This window comes from Rattus norvegicus, chromosome 10 (assembly GCF_021556685.1).
Source record: "Rattus norvegicus strain SHRSP/BbbUtx chromosome 10, alternate assembly SHRSP_T2T, whole genome shotgun sequence".
Taxonomy (NCBI): domain Eukaryota; kingdom Metazoa; phylum Chordata; class Mammalia; order Rodentia; family Muridae; genus Rattus; species Rattus norvegicus.
In genome coordinates this window covers 107,550,435-107,571,862 of record NC_141543.1, presented here as the reverse complement: position 1 = coordinate 107,571,862, position 21,428 = coordinate 107,550,435, and the positions used below count along the sequence as shown (strand labels likewise).

General features: G+C 52.3%; 2 protein-coding genes and 1 pseudogene across 5 annotated transcripts in view; 2 read left to right on the top strand and 1 right to left on the bottom strand.

Annotated features, from left to right (window-relative positions):
• The first annotated feature begins 4,072 nt into the window (after positions 1–4,072).
• On the top strand, positions 4,073–5,205 carry LOC148003185 (translation machinery-associated protein 7 pseudogene; annotated as a pseudogene).
• Positions 5,206–8,766: 3,561 nt separating this feature from the next.
• Galk1 (galactokinase 1) lies at positions 8,767–12,945 on the top strand. Its single transcript, NM_001008282.1, has 8 exons — positions 8,767–8,958; positions 10,241–10,430; positions 10,804–10,923; positions 11,115–11,250; positions 11,385–11,566; positions 12,276–12,426; positions 12,511–12,673; positions 12,756–12,945. Exons 1-8 carry the CDS (start codon positions 8,794–8,796, stop codon positions 12,825–12,827), a joined length of 1,179 nt encoding a protein of 392 aa, NP_001008283.1. The 5' UTR covers positions 8,767–8,793; the 3' UTR covers positions 12,828–12,945.
• Positions 12,946–13,078: 133 nt separating this feature from the next.
• Positions 13,079–21,428, bottom strand: part of Itgb4 (integrin subunit beta 4) — a 36,222-nt gene continuing 27,872 nt past the window's right edge. The window contains exons 29-41 of one of the 4 annotated variants that reach the window (XM_087570019.1): positions 21,028–21,208; positions 20,756–20,893; positions 18,207–18,389; positions 17,997–18,128; positions 16,500–16,694; positions 15,813–16,049; positions 15,495–15,653; positions 14,934–15,083; positions 14,302–14,490; positions 14,028–14,183; positions 13,783–13,947; positions 13,589–13,702; positions 13,079–13,491 (exon numbers count right to left, since the gene is read on the bottom strand). In XM_087570019.1, the coding sequence (XP_087426145.1) occupies positions 13,352–13,491; positions 13,589–13,702; positions 13,783–13,947; positions 14,028–14,183; positions 14,302–14,490; positions 14,934–15,083; positions 15,495–15,653; positions 15,813–16,049; positions 16,500–16,694; positions 17,997–18,128; positions 18,207–18,389; positions 20,756–20,893; positions 21,028–21,208 (2,139 nt within the window). In that variant the 3' untranslated portion in view covers positions 13,079–13,351. 4 annotated transcript variants of the gene reach the window in all.

The window sequence follows — 21,428 nt, the reverse complement described above, 5'->3', positions numbered from 1 at the left end:
CACCGAATTCATGAATCTGACAAAAATCCATGTTTGTGGTACATGGGTGGGCTTAATACAAAAATAAATGAGTAGGTTTGGGTTTTTCCCCTTGGGGAGTACAGTGTCTCTGTAGCCTTGGTTGTCCTAGAATAACCTCCGTGAAGCAGGTTGGCTTCCAGCTCAAGACCCCTCTGCCTTTACCAATGGTGTAACCACTACTTGGTGTGGAGTTTTTTTTTTTTTACACACATATATAGTTGATTTTAGCTCCTGTTACTCATGGTTGAGCCCCTTCCAACTACTACTTTTCTGTGTATTTGATGACTCATTGATACACATTGCTAAGGAACTGGAGTGCTAGTATGCATTAGTATGAAAATGGACCCGAGTCTATCCAGCAAAGCATTCTAGTGAAACTATAGTAGCTAAAGAAGTGTAAGAGTTTTTGCACGTATCCCAGACTGGCTGGACAGCTGCCTCAGCCTCCTAAGTACTGGGCATTACAAGGTGTGTGGTGCCTGCCACACCTAGAACTTTAGGTCCCTTTGGATGAGAGTCAAAGTACGGATTTCAATGGGCATGATATGGGAAGGAGCAGTGGTATGGTCCAGTACAATCATGACAGTTCTGACCACATTGTTCTGTCTGAGCTGGGAAGAAGGCAGGCAGCCCTGAGGATTGGCTTGCTGAGTTGCCACTGATAATAGTAACCACGTTTCTGGCTTGGAGTATGTTATTGGAAAGTCCAAAGGCGACTAAACTGCAGCTTGGGCATAGACAAGCCCGAGCATAGGTTATTTTGGTCCTAGACAGCTGCCTATACAGGATATCCGTAGACTGGAATCTAATAAAAGGGAAAGTTGAAACTTTCACAAAATGTCCAGGGAAGCTTTGCTCTTGTATGTGCAGTGTAGTCTGAGCTCTGACCTTGTTAGATAAGCACGCCACCGTACATCCCCAGCTGTGAGAGGTTTGCTTTCTGATTGAGCAGGTAGGGAGGACTCCCGAGTAAGGAGATGGGCTGGTTACAGTATATGGTTTGCCCAGGACAGTGGCAGTTTAGTTTATTCTTTGCCTCTTTAATAGTCATCTTCCTGTATCTGGCAAATATAGTGGAGTAGTAAGCTTTAAATGTAGGGGCAAGTGTCAAAAAAGTGTGTCTTCATACACACCAGAAGAGGGCATCAGATCCCGATTCAGACAGTTGTGTGCCACCCTATGATTACTACGAATTGAACTCAGGACCTAAAGAAGAGTATCAGTGCTCTTAACCACTGAGCCCTCTCCAGCCCTGTCCTTGATTTTATTTTATTTTATTTTTTGTCCTTTAAATTTGAACTAGGAATGTTGCCTCAGTGTCTACCAGTAACAGAAAGGGAAAGGAGGGAGGGGGGAAAAGGGGAAAAAGAAAGGAAAGGAAGGCAGGAGAAAGGAAGACTGGGTGGGCCTGCCGCTTGTGAGTGAAGATGTTGCCATTGAAAGGTGCAGAAGCTAGGCCTTCCAGCCAAGGACTGGCTTGCTCAGGACTCCCAGTACTTCTTGTCCTCACCCACTCAAACTGATTTGCCAGTGGCTGGCCTAGAAGTGAGGTACCAGCAGCAGGACAAGTCCCAAGAGTGGCCAGTTAAGAGCAAGCCATGCAGGGGGCTGGGGATTTAGCTCAGTGGTTAGAGTGCTTACCTAGGAAGCTCAAGGCCCTGGGTTCGGTCCCCAGCTCCGAAAAAAAGAACCAAAAAAAAAAAAAAAAAAAAAAAAAAAGCAAGCCATGCCCTTAGCCAGATGTCTGCCTCTTCCTGGATTCCTTGAAAACACTTGATTGCCTGGTGGAGGGCATCCAAACTTAATCTGAAGATCTGGAACTAGGTAGAGGGGCAGAGGGAGGAACATGGCAGCAGGACATAGCTGTTAATTAAACAAGAAAGAAACCCATGGTCTGGCCCTTCCGTTTTTGCCTCACTACAGATTTAACCATCACTGAGCAGGGCTGATTCTGGCCTTTCTGCAGCTGGGCATAAGAACCTAGAATATCCACTTTGGGTACTCAGTCCTTTCCCTTATCTCATGAACCCTTCGGGTAAGAATATTTGTCACCTCACTAAATGAAACAGTTCACTTCTCTTTCTGAAGCTTCCTTGGGGTCCTCATTGCTTCCCTCCTACCTTCAGTGGTGGTTAAACCTTCATTGGGTCCCTTCTTTAGGGAGATGTCACCCCTATGAACCACTCCATCTGTCTGGGCTGACTTGTGGTCAACATTTGGGTGTAAACAATTCCTTAAAGCGACTGTCCCGGGCTGGAGAGATGGCTCAGCGGTTAAGAGCACCTGACTGCTCTTCCAGAGGTCATGAGTTCAATTCCCAGCAACCACATGGTGGCTCACAACCATCTGTAATGAGATCTGGTGCCCTCTTCTGGTGTATCTGAAGACAGCTACAGTGTACTTATATATAATAAATGAATAAAAAAAAAAAAAAAAAAAGACTAGTATGTTTAAAAAAAAAAAAAAGCGACTGTCCCATGGCCAAAGTTAGGACAAAAAGACAACCCAAATCTGTAGCACTCTGTGGAGAAAAATTGAGGCTGGGTTTTGCTTTTTCCAGTTCAAGACAGGGTGTCTCTGCATAGCCCTGGTTGTCCTGGAACTAACTATGTAGACCAGGCTGGCCTTGAAGTCAATCTGCCTGTTGCCATCTCCTAAGTGCTGAGATTAAAGGCATACACCACCGCCACCTGGCTTTGTGTGTCTGCGTGTGCAGCCCTGACTGTCCAGGAGCTTGCTCTGTAGACCAGGCTGACCTAGAACTCAGAGAGAACCACCTGCTTCAGCTTCCCAAGTGCCCCACCACTTCCCAGGCAGTTGAGGCTGTTTTCAGGCACTCTGAGCCTGGTGGTTGGTGGCTTTATGTTCTTACTCCTGGTCTGAGGAATGTAGAACTGCAGCCTAGGTGAGCGCTGTGGGAATGTCTGATGAAGAGTCAGAAGATGGCGCTGTCCCTCCTTGTCATGGTCCTGCTCACTGACCCTCAGAGTCCCAGCACTACTCCATGCAAAGAGCGGGAACTTCCTGTGAAGTGCCCAGCTTGTCCCATTCTCACCCAAGCACCATGCCACGTAGAGCCAGTCTTCACAGCCCAGACAAACCTCAAAGTAGCACTTCCACCACCGGTCCTGAGGAGAACAATTTCTCTTCCCCACAGAGAGAGCTAGGAGGCTCTGCAGATACTGTGGGAGAAGCAAGGGGAGAGCGCTGAGCGCTTCGGTGAGGCTGAGCTGCCGGAGGAGCTAGGTCACAGATGATCTGGAAAGGGGTACAGTGGAGGGACAGGATCAGGGCCAGAGTCAGATCTCACTAGTGGAAAGAACCAGCCTCTCGGCTTACTGTCCTCTTCCAGATGCAGAGCATCCTGTAGGCTCTGGGACCTCTTACTGTCCACTGAGGGAAGACTAGCCTTTGCATCTTGGTCACTTTATAGACAGAGCAGAGGCTGCAGCACCCAACAGTATTCACGAGATGTGAGGATGGCAGACAGAATAGGCTTGGAAGCCCCCTTCTCATGTCTTTTTCTTTAAAAAAAAAAAAAAAAATATATATATATATATATATATATATATATATGAGTATACTGTAGCCGTCTTCAGACACACCAGAAGAGGGCATCAGATCCCGTTACAGATGGTTGTGAGCCATCATGTGGTTGCTGGGATTTGAACTCAGGCCCTCCAGGAAGAGCAGTCAGTGCTCTTAACCGCTGAGCCTTCTCTCCATCCCCACACAGCTCTTTTGGATTGAAAGAAAAAGAAATTGAGTCTATTCTAGAACGACTTGGGTTGGGGATTTAGCTTAGCGGTAGAGCGCTTGCCTAGCGAGCGCAAGGCCCTGGGTTCGGTCCCCAGCTCCGAAAAAAAAGAAAAAGAAAAAAAAAAAAAGAAAAAAGAAAGACTTGAAGGGCTGGAGAGACGGCTGCTCAGTACTGATCTGTATAACTTCAGCTCCAGCGGATCCAATACCTTTGGTCTCTCTGGGCCCATGCGCTCACATGTAGTTACACACCTAAACATTATTTCAAAATAAAAATCTTGGGCTAAGGATCAGGGTCTGGTGAAGGGGCAGGAGGCGCCATGTCGGGCCTCGAAGGTGGCAAAAAGAAGCCCCTTAAACAGCCCAAGAAGCAGGCCAAGGAGATGGACGAAGAAGATAAGGCTTTCAAGCAGAAAACAAAAGGAGGAACAGATGAAACTAGAGGAGCTGAAAGTCAAGGCCGGGGGGGAAGGGTGCCCTGGCCACAGGTGGAATTAAGAAATCTGGCAAGGGTTGGGGATTTATCTCAGTGATAGAGCGCTTGCCTAGCAAGCTCAAGGCCCTGCGTTCGGTCCCCAGCTCCGGAAAAAAAAAAAAAAAAAAAAAAAAAAAAAGAGAGAGAGAGAGAAAGCCCCAAGAGATGCACATTTAGCTTTGGATTGGGAGGCCAAAGGTTTTTTACAGAAGAGGCATCTTTGGGGCACCCGTCCTAGTCTGGACACATTATCCTTAGCCACCTCTAGGCTGACATAGACTACCAGCTAATGTGGCCAGCATAGGCGGTATTCCCATTCTGCGCCAGATGCTTTGGGGATGAGTGGTACCATGTCGTCTCTCCTCCTGGCTGTGCTGATGTAAGTTTCCTGGTCAGCAGAGCAGAGGCAGACCTTGGAGATGCAGTATCCAAATTAAGATGCTAGCTTTCTACAGTCCTGTGGCTTCTGGCAAGGAAATGGGAGGAGAGTCAAAGGTCAAAGCAGACTTCCTTCTGAATAAATTTCCTGTAACAAGACAAATTTTAAAAGGAAGTAGGGCCCCCCTCTATGTAGACTTGTGTAGCCTGGAAACTCACTATGTAGCCCAGGCTGGCCTCAAATTCTTACTATTATGGGGATTAAAGGCGTACCACAATCTTGGCTTTTGTTTTTGTTTGTTTGTTTGTTTTTTTATTTTCTTGAGACAGGGTTTCTCTGTAGCCCTGGATGTCCTAGAACTCCTTCTGTAAACTAGGCTGGCCTTGAACTCAGAGATCTGGCTGCCTCTTGCTTCCAGTGCTGAGATTAAAGGCTGTGCTCCCATGCCATGCTTGGCTAGATATTTTCAAAGCCACTCTCAGTGACATACGTCCTGGCCGACTCCACCTCCTAACTTCATAACCTTCCCCAAACAGTGTTATGGAAAGGGAACAGCTATGTGCGCACATGAAGGCAACTTTTCACTCAAACCCTCCACAGAGCATATACCTATAATTCAAGCATTGGGGAAGCCCAAGCAGGAAGCTTAGGAAGTTCAAAGCCAGCCGCACAGTGGTGGCACATACCTTTAATCCCAGCATTTAGGAGACAAGAGACAGGCACCTCTCTGAGCTGGAGGCCTACCTGCTCTATAGAGTTAGTTCCAGGGCAGCCAGTGCTACACAGAGAAACCCTGACTCCTAAAACCAAAATCAACCAACCAAAAAGTAAAAAATAAATAAAAATAAGAACAGACATCGGGGCTGGAGAGATGGCTCAGCGGTTAAGAGCACTGACTGCTCTTCCAGAGGTCCTGAGTTCAATTCCCAGCAACCACATGGTGGCTCACAACCATCTGTAATGGGATCTGATGCCCTCTTCTGGTGTATCTGAAGACAGCTACAGTGTACTTATATATAATAATAAATAAATCTTAAAAAAAAAAGAAAGAAAGAAAAAGCAGACATGGTATTTAATCCCAGCACTAGAGGGACAGAGGCAGGTGGATGTCTGAGTTCTCTGAGACTCAAAGTTAACCTGGTCTACATAGTGAATTCCAGGATTGCCAGGGTGACAGATCTAGTCTCAATTGGCCTTGAACTCACAAAGATCCTCCAGCCACTGACTCCTGAGTGCTGGAATTCAAGGTGTCTCCCACCACACCAGACTTTAATTAGTGTGGGGGGGGGGGGCATGTGCGTGCTTAAGACAGGGTCTCACTATTTCACTATTGTAGCCCTGTAAATAAATTTAAAAAAAAAAAGTTTTAGGCCGACCTGGGTTACACATTGTGATCCTGACTAAAATCTAAGAGCCCCACTCCTCAGCAAGCTCAGGGCTTAATTCGATTAGAGGAGGTCAGGTACGAGATTGTCTGCCTCCCAACCAGATGGTAGGAGCCTTGAGGCTTTTTATCTTTCTGGCCCATTACACAAACGAGAGTCCTTTAATGGCAGCTGAACTAATGGAGGCCTGATAGTGAGGGCAAACCTTTAATCCCCACTCCCAAGTATCAGGCTCAGCACTGGGCACTTTAGACATAAAGGAACCAAAGAGAAAGTCACAGCCCTGTTGCCACTGGAGTTCAGCCAGGTTGAGTCAGTGACTCAAGGTCCACTGAACAGAATGGTGGACTGTCAGATTTCGAAGTGTGGTGGGTAGAGAATGTCAGCACAGAAGGGGCCGTTGCGTTCAACTCTGTCACAATAGCATGGTGCCTGGTAGCGGGCCATGGCCTCTGACTTTTCCATTTCAGCCAGTTCCAAAGGTCACAAGACTTGTCTTGTGTTTTGGTTTATGCACAAAAAAATTGCTGTATTGAAGTGTTTTCAAAAAGCAGGCTGTCAAAAGAAATTAGCCATCAGATTTTGTTATTGTTTGGATCGTTCGTTTTTTGACATAGGATCTTACCTAGTATAAACTAGGGATGACCTTGGACTCCAGATCTTCTGGCCTCCAAAGAGATCTGTCTGTTTCCAACTCCTGAGTTCTGGGATTAAAGGTATGTGCCACCACACCTGGCTAGAATTCGGTATTATTTTGCTTCTTAGGTGCTGGGATTATAGGTGTTTACTAAAGTCCTTCAGCCATCCTGTCCCCTCAATTCTGTCCCATTACCCCTCCCCATCCCCCCTTACCCCCCTTGAGACAGGGTCTCACAGTGCTCTTAATGGCTTAGCCATCTCTCCAGCTTCCCTTTTTATTTTTTTTTTAATGATTTATTTTATGTATGTGAGTACACTGTCACTGTCCTCAGACACACCAGAAGAGGGCATCAGATCCCATTACAGATTGTTGTGAGCCACCATGTGGGTGCTGGGAATTGAGCTCAGGACCTCTGGAAGAGCAGTCAGTGCTCTTAACCACTGAGCCATCTCTCCAGCCCCCCATTTATTTTTTTTAAAGATGAATTAGATTTATTTATTTTTCTGTGTCTCTTTGAATGCATGTGCTATCCACTACCGAGCTACATCCCTCTACTTCAAAGTTTTTGCCTTTTTGCCCTGTTTTGCCTTCTAGTTGATATTTTTTTTAGTTGATATTTTTTAAAAATACGGTGTGGGAGTTTGATCCCAGGGTCTTGAGCATGGTACATGTAAGCTAGTTCCTAAGCTGCATTTTGAATGCAATTCTGCAATCGGTGGCACATCTGAGCTGACCCCAAGCTACCCAGCCCTGGCCACAGTTCTCAACAGAACTCCTACTGTAACCTCAGACATTTTCTTACATTTTACTCCTTATGTTAGAAGGCTTCACACGGGCGGGAGAGATGGCTAACAGCACTGGCTGCTCTTCCAGAGGTTCTGAGTTCAAATCCCAGCAACCACGTGGTGGCTCACAACCATCTGTAATGGGATCCGATGCCCTCTCATGGAAGACAGCTACAGTGTATTCATATAAATAATCTTTTTTTTTTTTAAAGGGGGGGGGGTTGGGGATTTAGCTCAGTGGTAGAGCACTTGCCTAGTAAGTGCAAGGCCCTGGGTTGGGTCACCAGCTCCGAAAAAAAAAAAAGAAAAAAAAGAAAAAAAAAAAGGTTTCACACAAGGGGACCAGGTATAGACAGGGATCCAACATGAAGGATTTAGGCAGATGGTCATGTTTCTGAGAGGAAACCTCTTGTGGAGAAAGCAACTCTGCAGTAGCCTTTGGATCATTGAAGAGAGCCTGAGCTTGCTTCTGGTACGACCAGTGGATGAGATGAAATGAACTCCTTCAGTGCCAGGAGCCAGAAGCCTGTAGTAAAAGGTGACTTCTCCCATCACTTTGAACCTTGAGTCTCTTTTTTTTATCCCCTAGACTGTGTACCCTGTCAGAGACACATGACCTAAAGATCTGGGAGGTAGATCCCTGGGACACTGAAGATGTTCCTTTTTTTTTTTTTTTTTTTCTTTTTTCTTTTTTCTTTTTTCAGAGCTGAGGACTGAACCCAGGGCCTTGCGCTTGCTAGGCAAGTGCTCTACCACTGAGTTAAATCCCCAACCCCAACTGAAGATGTTCCTGTTGCCAGCTCCGTTCCCGGGCTGTCTCTGGGATGATGGTGATGATGGTGATGGGGAGTGCACCTTTTTTTGAAGATTTATTATATGTATGAGTACACTGTTGCTGTCTTCAGACACACCAGAAAAGGTCATCGGATCCCATTACAGATGTTTGAGAGCCACCACGTGGTTTCAGGGATTTGAACTCAGGACCTTTAGAAGAGCAGCAGTGCTCTTAACCGCTGAGCCATCTCTCCAACCTGGGGAGTGCATTAACAGGCTCGAAGTTCAGGGATGGATGGAAAGTTCAGATCTCCATTCGTGTTAGCCGCTACTCTAGTGGGAGCCCCAAAGTCCTGCTAGACGATACAAGTTTCAACCGGGTCTCTTCCTCCAGATGTCAGCTGCCGCGTTGGCTTGCCCTGGAGAGCTGAGTTTCAACCCGGCTCTGCAGGTGGGATAGGCGGGGCCAGCGCGGCGGGGGCGGGGCACCGCAAAAGACAGGAATGTAAGTCCGCGCCACGTGGCTCCGCCCCCAGCATCCCGCGGGGCGGCGCGCCCCGCTGCAGACGAGCGTCATGGCTGCTTGGAGACCGCCCCGGGTTGAGGAGCTGCTGGCCGAGGCCCGGCGGGCCTTCATGGAGGAGTTTGGAGCCGAGCCGGAGCTGGCAGTGTCGGCGCCTGGCCGCGTCAACCTCATCGGGGAGCACACGGATTACAACCAGGGCCTGGTGCTGCCCATGGTGAGGGGCCGCATTGGGGAGCCTTGTGTGTGCTGGTCCGGCCTGCGGTAGGGAAGGGCTCGCTTAGGGGGCACAGGAGGGTGGGTACCCTCCGGGTGGAAGGCGGAGTGAAGTGGTCTAGCGGACATGCGAGACCCCGGGACGTGCAGTTGTCCACGTGCGAAGGCAGGAAGCCTGGGGTGGGGTGGGGATGGGCGCGATTGCCTTCTCAAGCCCGCCTTCTGGGGGCATCGCCCTCAACTTGGAAGTATGAACCTCTTAAAAATGTGAGGACCAACGTAGCAATATCAGAGATAATTAGGCATGGTGGTACCTTCCTAATAGTCCAGTACTAGCGAAGCTGAGGCATGAGAGTTGCCACGAGTTCAAGATCAGCCTGGACCACAAAGTGAGTTCCAGGACAACTTGGGCTGTGATTAAGATTTTTAAAACAAGAAGGAACAAAAAGGAGGTTATTTAGTCCTCTGACTTTGATTGGGCCCAGAGCATCGACCTAGACCTAGGCAAAGGGAGTCCTGTGACAGTGTAGCTCCCCTGGCCCTCCCCTTTGGATTTTCAGAGAAAGCAGGTAGATCCAGAGATCACTAATGACTGGCTCAAAGTCACGTAGCTGGTTCTTGGACTGTGACTTTCAGCCTGGGTCTCTGTCAGCGCCATGTGCAGCTCCTGGATGAGGGATTACAGCTTTGGAGCTGGCTCCAGGTGGGAGGAAGTCTGGAGCCCCTCGGGGCCTGTTTTTGCCTGAGATCACTATCTGTCCCCTTTGGCCCACTGCTAGAAGCCCGCAAGGGCAGAGTCCACGTTCCCATTCTTATTGCCATTGGCCCCGCCCCTGAAGACCCAGGAGGCCTTGCTCTAAGCCCCCAAGGCTAGCTCTTAACCAAAGATCTTTTTCACATTTACTTCAAGCTAAGCCTATACCCTTCTCCCTGTCTGTCTCAGACAACAAAACCTTGGGGTTTGGATCCTGGTTGCTTCAGTCCCCCTGGGGGGACCAGACAAGTTCTGGAACTTCAAGGGACATGAGTTTTCTATTTGCGATGGGATATCCCACCCACATTGATCCCAGCATTCTGGAATAGAGGCAGGTGGGCCTCTTAGTTAGAGGCTAGCCTGGTCTACATAGAGAGTTCCAGGCCAGACAGGATTACACAGTGAGACTCCTGTCTTCAAAAACTTTAAAAACAACAACAACAACCAAAAATAAATCCTGTGACTATGATGTGGCCCTAGACGGACGACTCTTGTCAGGTGGTATGAACTCCATGCCCTCTTCTTGCAGGCTCTGGAGCTTGTGACGGTGATGGTTGGCAGCCCCCGGACAGATGGGCTTGTTTCTCTCCTCACCACTTCCAAAGATGCAGACGAGCCCCAGCGACTGCAGTTCCCACTGCCCTCAGCCCAGTGGTCCTTGGAGCCTGGAATCCCACAGTGGGCCAATTATGTCAAGGGAGTGATTCAGTATTACCCAGGTATGGGACTCAGGCTGCTTCTGGGAATGTCATCTCACTCCCACAAAGTCCATCCCTCCCCGGGTGGGGGCATCCCATTGTCATTCCTTTGGGGTGGAGCATCCCATTTTACAGATAAGGAACTGAGGTTCTGGAGGCTTGGAACTTGCCCTGGGTTTCCTTTATATGATTAGAGGAGCCAGAATTCAATTGTTAGCTTGCTGGTCTTTGCAGCCTTAAATCAGGAAGATAAGTAGGAAGATTAAGCACTCAGAGGGTAGCAGAATGAAGGGGGAGGGGGGTTGAGCTCCGCAGGCTGGTGAGGCAGTGTTTTTCCTATGTCCAGACGTCCACGCTCCTTGCATCCTGCCTTTACCAGCATCTTTCTTTGCAGCTTCCCCTCTCTGTGGCTTCAGCGCAGTGGTGGTCAGCTCAGTGCCCCTGGGGGGTGGTCTTTCCAGCTCAGCTTCTCTGGAAGTGGCCACGTACGCCTTCCTCCAGCAGCTCTGCCCAGGTATCACTTAGCCTTCACTTTCCCTCTCAGAGGCCTCTGTGGTCAGCGCCTCTTCCTTGACTGGGCTTAGGGAGGAAGGGTGGGGAGTCCCTTTGATTGTCCTTGGAGCCCTGCTGTTCTGGTGTGGCCACCCCCCCACCCCCCATGCCATCTCCTGGACCCCAGCTTCCCCACCTCACCCTGTGCTGCAGACTCGGGGTCAATAGCCGCTCGGGCCCAGGTGTGTCAACGGGCTGAGCACAGCTTCGCAGGGGTGCCCTGTGGCATCATGGACCAACTCATCGCACTGCTGGGGCAGAAAGGCTATGCGCTACTCATTGACTGCAGGTCAGGGGCTCCCCTCATACCCACCCCCACCTCATAATCAGGAGCTCCTGAGTGGAGTGCGCCCGCTGCGTGGTCTGGGACGCAGGCCCTTGGCTATGATGACATCTTCCCCATTCTAACCTCGTTCGCCCCAGGTCCCTGGAAACAAGCCTGGTGCCGCTGTCAGACCCTAAGCTGACCGTGCTCATCACCAACTCCAATGTCCGCCATTCCCTGGCCTCCAGCGAGTACCCGATTCGTCGGCGCCAGTGTGAAGAGGTGGCCCAGGCCCTGGGCAAGGAGAGCCTTCGGGAGGTGCGGATGGAGGAACTTGAGGGTGAGAGCCAGCTTCCTGTTTGCTGTTCAAGAAATGGCCAGGCTCCCTACTAGGATATCCACGTGGTCTACAGTCAGTCTACTCCCTCGGCCCCAAGTCCATTCATGAAGTCCCGCTTGCTGTAACCCTCCAAGCCCGGAATTCCAAACCTAGGGTTCCAGTTTCAGCAGGGTTACTCTTGGAATGGATCCTGGCAAGTGCTGTATCAATGAACCACACATCCTTGCCTTGAAGTTAAGCCAGGCGTGGTGGTGCACACCTTGATCCCTGTGCAGGGGCAGACGGGTCTCTTGAGTTTGAGGCCAGCCTGGTCCACGGGGTCAGTTCCAGGGCAGCCAGGGCTACGTAAAGAAAGAGTGCCCTTTTCTTGATCCCAAGGTTTCCTTGAAAGTCCCACGTGTTAGGGGCTCCTGCAGCTGTGTATCGAGCAGTCTCCATGCTACTCCCTGTAGGGAGTCCTGCATGTCGATTCCTGCAATGTTCTGTGGACCTTAAGTGATGGGGAGATGTAGCAACCTACTGTACAGGACAAAGAGAGCTCCGAGATGAGGAGGCCTTCAGAGCCAGGCCCAGGATAATCAAGCCCGTCCTGTCTGACCCCGCCTTTACTGAGGAGGGGTCAGGGAACAGCTGCCCACCATGCTTGTCTCCCACACCCTGGGGTAACAGGTGGTATGAGGTGGGGCTGCTGAACCCTGTTCCTCCTCAGCGGGCAGGGAGCTGATGAGCAAGGAGGGTTTCCGGCGGGCCCGGCACGTGGTTAGCGAGATCCGGCGAACAGCCCAGGGAGCAGCTGCTCTGAGCCGAGGAGACTATAAGGCCTTTGGACGTCTCATGGTGGAGAGTCACTATTCCCTCAGGTAAGTCTTCTGGGTGCCCCATGCTTCTTGAGCATAGGCAGTTCCCAGGTCTGTCTGTCCCTCTCACCCCTGTGTCCTCTGCAGAGATGACTATGAGGTGAGCTGCCCTGAGCTGGACCTATTGGTTGAGGCTGCGCTCTCTGTGCCTGGAGTTTACGGCAGTCGCATGACAGGCGGTGGCTTCGGCGGCTGCACTGTCACGTTGCTGGAGGCCTCTGTTGCCCCCCTTGTCATGCATCACATACAGGTAGGTGTGTTCGCAGAGCCCGGGAGGGGCAGGAGAGGCGGGTACCCAGGCCACCCGTTCCTCAGCCTCACTTGTCCTGTAGGAGCAGTACAGCGGGACAGCCACCTTCTACCTCACTCAAGCTGCCGATGGAGCCCAGGTGCTGAGCTTGTGAGGTGTCCCTGCGAGTGACGTACGCACAGGCGTAAGGCAGAGAGGCAGCCGGTGCGTACCGGCTCTGCTTCAGGCATCCTCCTCCCATATCTGGGTGCTTAATAAACGCGTACCTCTTACGCTGGTAGCCACCTGCCTCTAGAGGTGGGTATATGCCCTGGGGGGTGTGTGTCAAAAAATGGGGGTTGTGGGAGCCAGTGTCCTTACTGCAGGCTCACATCACCTCGGCCTGTGAAGAATGGACAGGATGGCTACGCAGTAGCAAAGTCTTTTATTAAGTGCAGAACAAAGGCTGGGTCCTTGTGTCGGCTCCAGCTTTTTGGTTACATGTGGGTTTGGACCCAGGGCAGGATGCAGTCAGAGGTCTTGTGTCACCTCTACCCACTTCATGCCTCCCAGACAGCACCTACCCCCGCTCTCTGACTACAGGTGCTGGCTCTGTGATCAGCATGCAGGTGGGTACAACAGCAGAGGAAGAAGGCGCCAGGGCGAGGAGGCAAGGAGGGGCCCAGGTTCCTGGGGGATTCAGGTTTGGAAGAACTGTTGGTCCATATGAGTGCTGAGAGAGCCACTGGTGGTCAGGGTCCGGCTCACAAATTCCTGGGTCACATGCCGGGTGAGGGAGCCCCCTGCTTCCAGGCGCTGGGTCCCCAGGGTTAGTCCATCTGCAAGGGGAGGAACAAGAGGGTGGAGTACAGGTCCCAGCTCCACTCTGCAGTGGCTGCTCCCAGGAGTCAGGGTCCCCTGAGCTTGATAACTCACCTATAAGGAAGGGCTCGGTGGTGGTAGTGCTGTGAGTGCTGGTGACAGTGCTGTACTCACTTTGCAGTGGGTTCTGGAAAAGCCCAGAATGGCTGCCCAGCTGTGGGAAGGGGCCTGGAATAGGCAGATCAGTCAGTTGGGATGGTGTTATGCAAAGGCAAGGCCGGAGAGAGACCATGGTAAGGATAGCCCACCTCCATCCTGAGACTCGATGGTGATGATACCCTCACGCTCGGGCCCAAAGCCCTCTGTTGTCCGGGCCTGCACCTTGAACTTGTAAGGAACGTTCTCACTGAGGCCAGGAACCGTCAGCCGGCTCTCAGGGTTGTCCCCATCCACCCGGAAGGTTCTGGCTGGTCCTGCGTAGGGAAAATGCCTTCAGATCCTGTGGCGCTTCCCCCTCCCTCCACTCCCACCTCATTTCCTCGGCAGGTGGCACCTCCTCCTTGGGCCATCTCACAGGTCACCAGGTAGCCAAGGATATCTCCGTTGGGCCTTCTTGGGCGCTCCCAGCTCAGCTGCAGAGAGTCTGGGCTTAGGGCAGTGAACACCAGGGGGCCTGGGGCGCTGGGGGTGCTCAAGGTGAAGGCGGAGCCTGGAGACAGCAGAGGGAGAGCGTCACGGGTAAGGGTAGAAGATGTGCTCAGCATTCGGTGGGTCTGGTGTGGGTGGTGAGATAGCACCAGGGGCAGCAGCAGGGGCAGACAGCTCACCTGGCAGGGGGCAGAGAGGGCTCTGCGGGTGCACCTGGGACTCGATGGTGATGACACCCTCTCGCTCCCGGCCCCAGCCCTCCTGGCTTTGTGCCCGCACCCGGAACACATAGGAGTGGTTAGGCAGGAGATCCTCTACCACCACAGAGGTTTGGCCAGGGTTAGGGATGTTGAGCCGATGCATCTCGCCTGAGAGGTGGAGGGCGGAAACAGACCACCTTCACGCCTGGCCCTTGTCTTATTCCTCCCTCCCGTTAGGCTGCCATCAACACCTGGGGTTTGGTACAGTGTACTGTGGTGGGTTGTTGACTAAAGTGAGTGGGGGTTATGGGCGTTGTAACTCAATGGTAGAGCCTTTACTGAAGAGTAAGACGTCCCACCAATGCTCTGGTCAAAGCCCGCACTCTGGTGACTGTGTCTGCCCAGGGGTGTCATTTCCCTGTTCTTACAAGGCTATTCCAGTTAGCAGAGGCCCTAGGTCCATGAAGCCCCATTAAGCAAAAACCTAGTTTAAGAAACGGGCAGTAAAGGCCCCCGGGGGATAGGCAAAGCCTCAGCTGACTTGGAGGGATCCTGCCTTACTGCGATGGGACAGTCCTGGAAACGTGACGGCCAACAGTCACTATGCTCACCGCCGTTGAGTAGCTGGTATTCCACGCTGTAGCCCAGCAGTGCTCGATCACACTGTGGCTCCTGCCAGCTCACCTTCAGAGATGTGGGCCCCAGGGCGGAGAACACCAGCCGAGTGGGTGTGTCGGGCACACCCATAGCCCCACGGGAATCTGGATTATGGAGGGTGGCCATGGTCAGTCCAAGACAGGGTTCGGGGTCTGAGATGAGATACAGTCTATCCCTTGCTTGCTTCTGCAGCCATGTTACAGCTTCATGCTGACCTAACCAGGCTGCCTTCCCATATGGCCTTGGAGCCCCCTTGAGTCTGCTAGACTCCTCAACCCACCCCCTCTACAATCTGCCCCACACCTTGTTCAACTCTTGCTTTATACCCACAAGGAGGGCAGATGTGTTAGGCTTCAGCACTGATGGGGGCAGGCAGGGCAGTGGTTAGCTCCTGTGGGTGGACTGAGGTTCTGAATGCAATGAAGCAGTGAGTGCACGAGCACAGGCTGTGATGGTAGCTGGGTGACAAATGGAGCAAGACAGCCGTGGATACATGGTGACCACCCCTGTACTACCTGTACCCCAGGAGGGCGCTGCTGACTGCCCGGCCAGGATTATAGAGTCTGGTGAGCCCCTGGATGCGGGCACACCCTTCATCTGAGCCCGGCTCCAGGACCCAAGGGTCCAGGACAGCGGAAGCCTGCTCCTCCCATCTTCCCAGATAGGAGGGAGGCCTAGGGCAGGACAAAACAAGAGTGAGAGGGGCGGGTGTGTGTGTGTGTGTGTGTGTGTGTGTGTGTGTGTGTGTGTGTGTGTGTAGCTGACTGGAGGCTGTCTAGGGGTTGGAGTGTCGCAATGCCGGGGTGGGGGTGGGTGAATCAAGGGTCACTCACCTTGGGAGGAAAGGGAAGTGAGAGTGGAGTAGTCCCGGGGAAGTGTGCCTGACTGAGAGTGGTCTGTGCGCGTCAGAGAGTGGTAGTCCCGGGTAAGGGTAGAAGACGTGCTCAGCATTCGGTGGGTCTGGTGTGGGCTTAGATGTGTGCCATAGGCCACGTTGGCAGCAGTCATCCTATGCAGGGAGTTGGCACTGCCTGGATAGGCAAAGTCCATCCGGCCATTCACCAGGTGCTCTGCGTGGGGAGAGAGGTCATTCAGTGAGGCCCACAGTGGATGACAGGCCATTCAGGAACAGGCTGTGGCCCTGGAGTTTGCACAGGGCAGCCTTAATCTCAAACTACCAAGACCCTGGGTTCCCACAGGAGACCTCACAAGTCTTCCAATCCTATTTCCTTGCGCCATGCGGTCCTCCATCGGAGCAGTTAGCCCAGCTAGATCACTCCCCTGCAGTGACTCTAGTCCAAGGTTTGCTTCCCAGTTCCTGGAGTTTGCTGCCCTTATCCTTCCTCCCTTGGGGAGAGCCCACAGCGCCCTTGAGTTCCCGGGACTTGTCTAAATGCAGTTTTAACAGACTCTTGAGCGGGTAGGGCACTCTACTGGGCGGCTTGACCAAAATTGGGAGCCCAAATCAAGTCAACTGTGCCTAGGACCCAAGAGGCGGGCGCGGCCGAGGAGGCAGTCACCTCCCGGGGGCCGGGGCGTAGCCCCGCGGATCCAGCCGCCGCCCTCCCCTTCCACGCCCCCTGTAACGCTGCTGTCTTCGTCCGAGCGCCCGCTGCTGGCGGACAGGCGTGGGATGAGTTCCGGGGGTAGCCGCCACGTGACGCGCCGCAGGTCCAGCTCCTCCCCGAGCAGGGGCTCGAACTTCCAGCCGCCGCCTTGGGAACAACGAAGGGCCGCATTGGCACCGCCGGGGAGGATCAGGAGGAGGAGGAGGTGGCCTGCGGCACTTAGGCGGAGTCCAGGGGTGTGGGTATCCCTTTAGACGACAAGAAAAACCCTTGCCCTGCTCCAGCCTTTCCAGATTAACAATGTGGCTCTGGCTTCTACTCAGGCACAAAGGCCGGTCTGCTGCGAGAGTCTTTCAGAAAGCCTTGTGCTGCCTCCCAGCCTGAAGTTTCCCTGGTTATTTAACAGCTCTGAGCCTGTTTCCTCTCTGTACAAAGGAAAGTAATCTCACCCCTGTCTTTTCCCCGGAATGGCTGTAGAAGCCCTAGGGTGCTAGTGTTCAAGCAGGGGTTGCGGGTTCTTAGAACTGCAGTTTAGATACAGCAGGGGCTGGAGGGTTGGCTCAGCGGTTAAGAGCACCGACTGCTCTTCCAGAGGTCCTGAGTTCAAATCCCAGCAACCGCATGGTGGCTCACAACCATCTGTAATGAGATCCGATGCCCTCTTGGGGTGTGTCTGAAGATCGCTACAGTGCACTCATATAAATAAATCTTCCAAAAATAAAAAAGATACTAGCATCAGGAAGATAACTGTAGACTTGTGGGCAGACCGGTTTACACATAGGAACTTCAAGGTCAGCCAGTTTGTTAATCTTGCAAGACCCTGTCTCAAATCCTTCCCACCCTGGCCTTAGTCCTAAGGGACTTCTTTCTTCCTGATGGCACTCTGTGGTTTGTATCTCATTTCACAGATTAGAAGACCGGTTAGTTTTGAGATGAAAGAGATTCAGAGTCAGCTAACGTTCCACACCATAGCCAGGTCGAACCCTGTAGCAGGAGGAGTCCCAGCTAAGGGACTCAGTACCACGTTGTGTGAGAAATCAAGGGAAAATGAAGAGAGCCAGTGGGCGTGTCTACATTATTGGCCCCCCCCCCCCTTCTCTGTCAGGGCTGGGTGACTCCTGGAGGTTGTGCCCTAACCTAGCACAGCAGGTGGCCCTTCTGGTTGTAGAGCTGTTGTCCCGTGTCAGTGCCCTATGTATGTATACATGCAGCAGCGTGCAGGTTTCTGTACCCTGAAGTAGACGTCTGCAGACTCTCATAACAGGCACACACATGCTGACATGTAGCCCCACAGCAGCTCTGTCCCTTCAAAGCCACAGGCTCTGAATATTTGTCTAAGGCTGAGAAGGCACTTTTGTCCTTGGTCCTCATGCCAGCAGTCACTAGCTTCTTTGATCTCTCTGGATACCAGGGGCAGCCCCACCAGGAACCCTGGTGGATCCCACTCACCAGTGTCATCTGAAACGCTGGGCCTCTGGCTGCTGGCTGGGGAGCGCAGAACGTCGTCACTGTACATGAGGAAGTTTTCGTAGTCTTCTCCACCCTGGGCGTCCACTATGGGGATGTCTGGGATGATAGGAACTGCAGGACAGAAAGAAGTAAGCCAGGACTCTAGCCATGGCCTCTTGTCCCCCAAACCCACGCTTGCCTGTCACTCACTGGACATGGGCCGCTTGGGCTGTGTGGCCAGGTTGATGATAGCCTCTCTCTCGGGTCCCCATCCTGCCCCGTTTCGCGCCTTCACCGTGTATCGGTATGGCTGGGACTCTCGAAGATTCTCAATGAGCAGCATCCGGTTCTTGGGGTTGTCCACAAGCACCTTCTTCATAGGTCCAATGGGTCCTGGAGGCAGGAATAGTACTTCAGGGGGACCACCAGGATCCAGCCTGGTCCCAGATCCATCACTGGGCCCTGGAGGTGCTAGGGAGCACGCAGCTGCTGAACTCTTGCCACCCGATGGATGAGTCCTTAAGACCATGTGTGAGGGGTGTAGGAAGGGAGTGCCACCGGCTTCTTCAGCGGGACTCCTTGTGGAGTGGCAGAGCCAGCTTTAGATGCAAGGCCAACATGCCACAGCCTCTCCTAACTGGTGAATGCATACCCACTCAAGGCCTGGGCAACAAGGCTGGGTGTCAAGCAAGTGTTCTCAAGACCACACCTTCTACCTTGTGCTCATGGCCTCGGCCAGCTCCAGAGAGAAACCATTCCAAGAACCAAAGAAAGCACAAAAAGGTTTCCCAAGATGTTTCGGAAAGGGACAGTTTCAAGATCTGATGTGCGCCCTCGGCAGATAACTGCTCAAGAGGTGGCAGGTGCAGGAACTGGAAACGTGGCCAGTGGATTACACGCTCATAACACAAGCCTGACACCATTAGAATCCCTGGAGCCCACATGGTAGGAAAGAACTGACTCTGGAAACTTCTCTCCAGGCATACATGTGCCCACACACACCCACAGACACCCGCCCCTCCTACACGCACACCCCCACCCCCGCCACACACACACACACACACACACACATATACACACTGGTTTTTCGAGACAGTGTTTCTCTGTGTAGCCCTGGCTGTCCTGGAACTCACTCTGTAGACCAGGCTGGCCTCGAACTCAGAGATCCGCCAGCCTCTGTCTCTTGAGTCCTGGGATTAAAGGCTTGTACTGCCACCACCCAGCAGTTAAAAAAAAATTTTTTTTTAAAGCAAGAGGTGTGGGAGGTGCACTAGGCAGGCAGAGTTAAGAGACCAAGTTTGTCTACTGATCAAGTATCAGCCAGGGCTATCTGGTGGGACCCTAGTTTAAAAACAAAGAACAAGCAGCAGGTAGCGCTATGGAGATAAACCTGTAATTAAGGCCCTCTGGAGGCTAAGGCAGAGAGGTTGCCTTGAGTCTGAGGCCAGACAACCCACATGCAGAGCAGTGGCTGACGAAGGGCCATCAACCTGAAAGGAAGGTGTCTAAACCATGATAGAGCAGCTGTCACATCTGTGTCATCTCATAAGTGGATTGACACCCTTAGGTGGGGGAAGGTGTAGCCCAGCACATTCTTAACACAGCTGGGGTCTCAACAGGCCGGAGCACTGCGGAGACCATCGGAGATGAACTTCCACTGGGCTGCAGGCTTGGCTCTGGCCAATCTGTTTGGTAAGAAGTGTCACTCTGCCCAGAAGACTCCTGCTGACAAAGCCCCACCCTCTCCTGGCAGTAGAAGGTGGTCCTCCCTCCCTCACTGAGACCGGCCAGCGGGGTGTGTGTGTGTGTGTGTGTGTGTGTGCACTTTAGAGTCTCTTCCCCAGGAGGGAGGTGGGGTGCTCTCACAATTTCATATCAGTGGCGGGATTGTTCAGCCACTGTTGTCCTTCCAGGAAGGGTAGCCAGATAATATAATATATTGAATGAAATCTGGGGTGGCGGTGAGGGGAATTGCTGGGGATTGAACCCAGGCCTGTATGTGAGGCAAGCATTCGGCCACGGAGCTACACCCCTAGTCTTTGAACGAGCTTTTCTAAAAACAAACGTATTTGAAGTTCGAGGCTTTCTGCAGTCTTATGTTGCTTTTCTTTTCTTTGTGGTTTCTGTGTTTTTTGTATTTTTTGCCGTTCATTTTTTGAGACAGGGTCCCCTGTATGTCAGGCTGGCCTCAACCTTGCTATGTAGCCAATCATGGCTTTGAGCTTCTGATCCCTCTGCCTCCCACCTCCTAAGTGCTGGCTTCATAGACGTGCACCACCACAGCCAGTGTATGTCGCACGGGCGGATCGGAATCAATGCCTTGTGTGTGCCAGGCAAACGCTACATTCTCAGGCCCGTGTTGTTTGCTTGCTCTTCTGAGAAGGGTTCTTGCTACCTTACTGAGGCTGCTCTCAAAACTCTTGGGCTCAAATGGCAACCCTGCCTCACACCCTGCTAAATTTGGCAGTTATTCTGGCCCTAAGAGAAATGTGCAAAAATGAGTCCCCTTGGTTTCCCTGCACAGAAAGGTAAGCCCTGGACCAGTGACTCTGGGGAATACACATAATCTCAGTACCCTTGGAATGCAAACCAGCAGGAGTCGGAAAATAGAAAAAAACAAACCATACAATGCCTCAGGCTTACTGTGTGACTGGGACCAAGGGGCCAGAATGCCCAGGAAACCCCCAGACCCCACACATCCCTCTCATCTGTCTCCACGCCCCTCCTCCTCCAGGAAGCCAGGAAAATCTGGTCCTTACGGTTGTCCTCGTTGACCAGTCCATAGCAGACCTCATAGGCTGTGATCTCCCCGTTGGTTTCAGCTGGTTCTGCCCAGCTCAGCTGGGTCACCGTAGAAGAAACTACATTGAAAGCCAGCCTTCCTGGCTCACTGGGCACTGGAAGGGAGGAGGAAGAGCCCTATTAGAGAAGGTCAGGAGCAGGGCTGAGTTCTGGGAGGGAGGGAGGGAGGAGAGGGCTGGGCACACTGACAGCAGGGTAGCTAGGTGGACAGAGTCACCACTAAACTTACCTTCCTGGTGGGTGCGGCAGGACACCAGTGAGCTATAGGGCCCCTCCCCGTGTGCCCCGTAGGCGCACACCTTCATTTCGTAGTCGCAATAGGGATACAGGTTGGTGAGCTCCACTGAGGGCACCTTGCTGTCCAGCAGGTGGGCTTCGGACTCAGAGTCGCCCTGGACCCAGTATTTCACCTGTGAGTAGGCGGCTGCTCAGCGGGAAGCAGCAAACTCTGGGACTCCCTTTGTACAAGTGACAAGGTCAGAGCTCCGGCAGAGCAGTGGATCTCCCAGGCTGGGTAAAGACCCCATTCTGGGAACGAAGCTGAAGACTTCGAGAACGCAGGCCCTCACGCTTGCAGGGTCACAGATGGGGTTTTATCGGCCCGCTGGGAGCAACAAGTGTGGTCTCCCT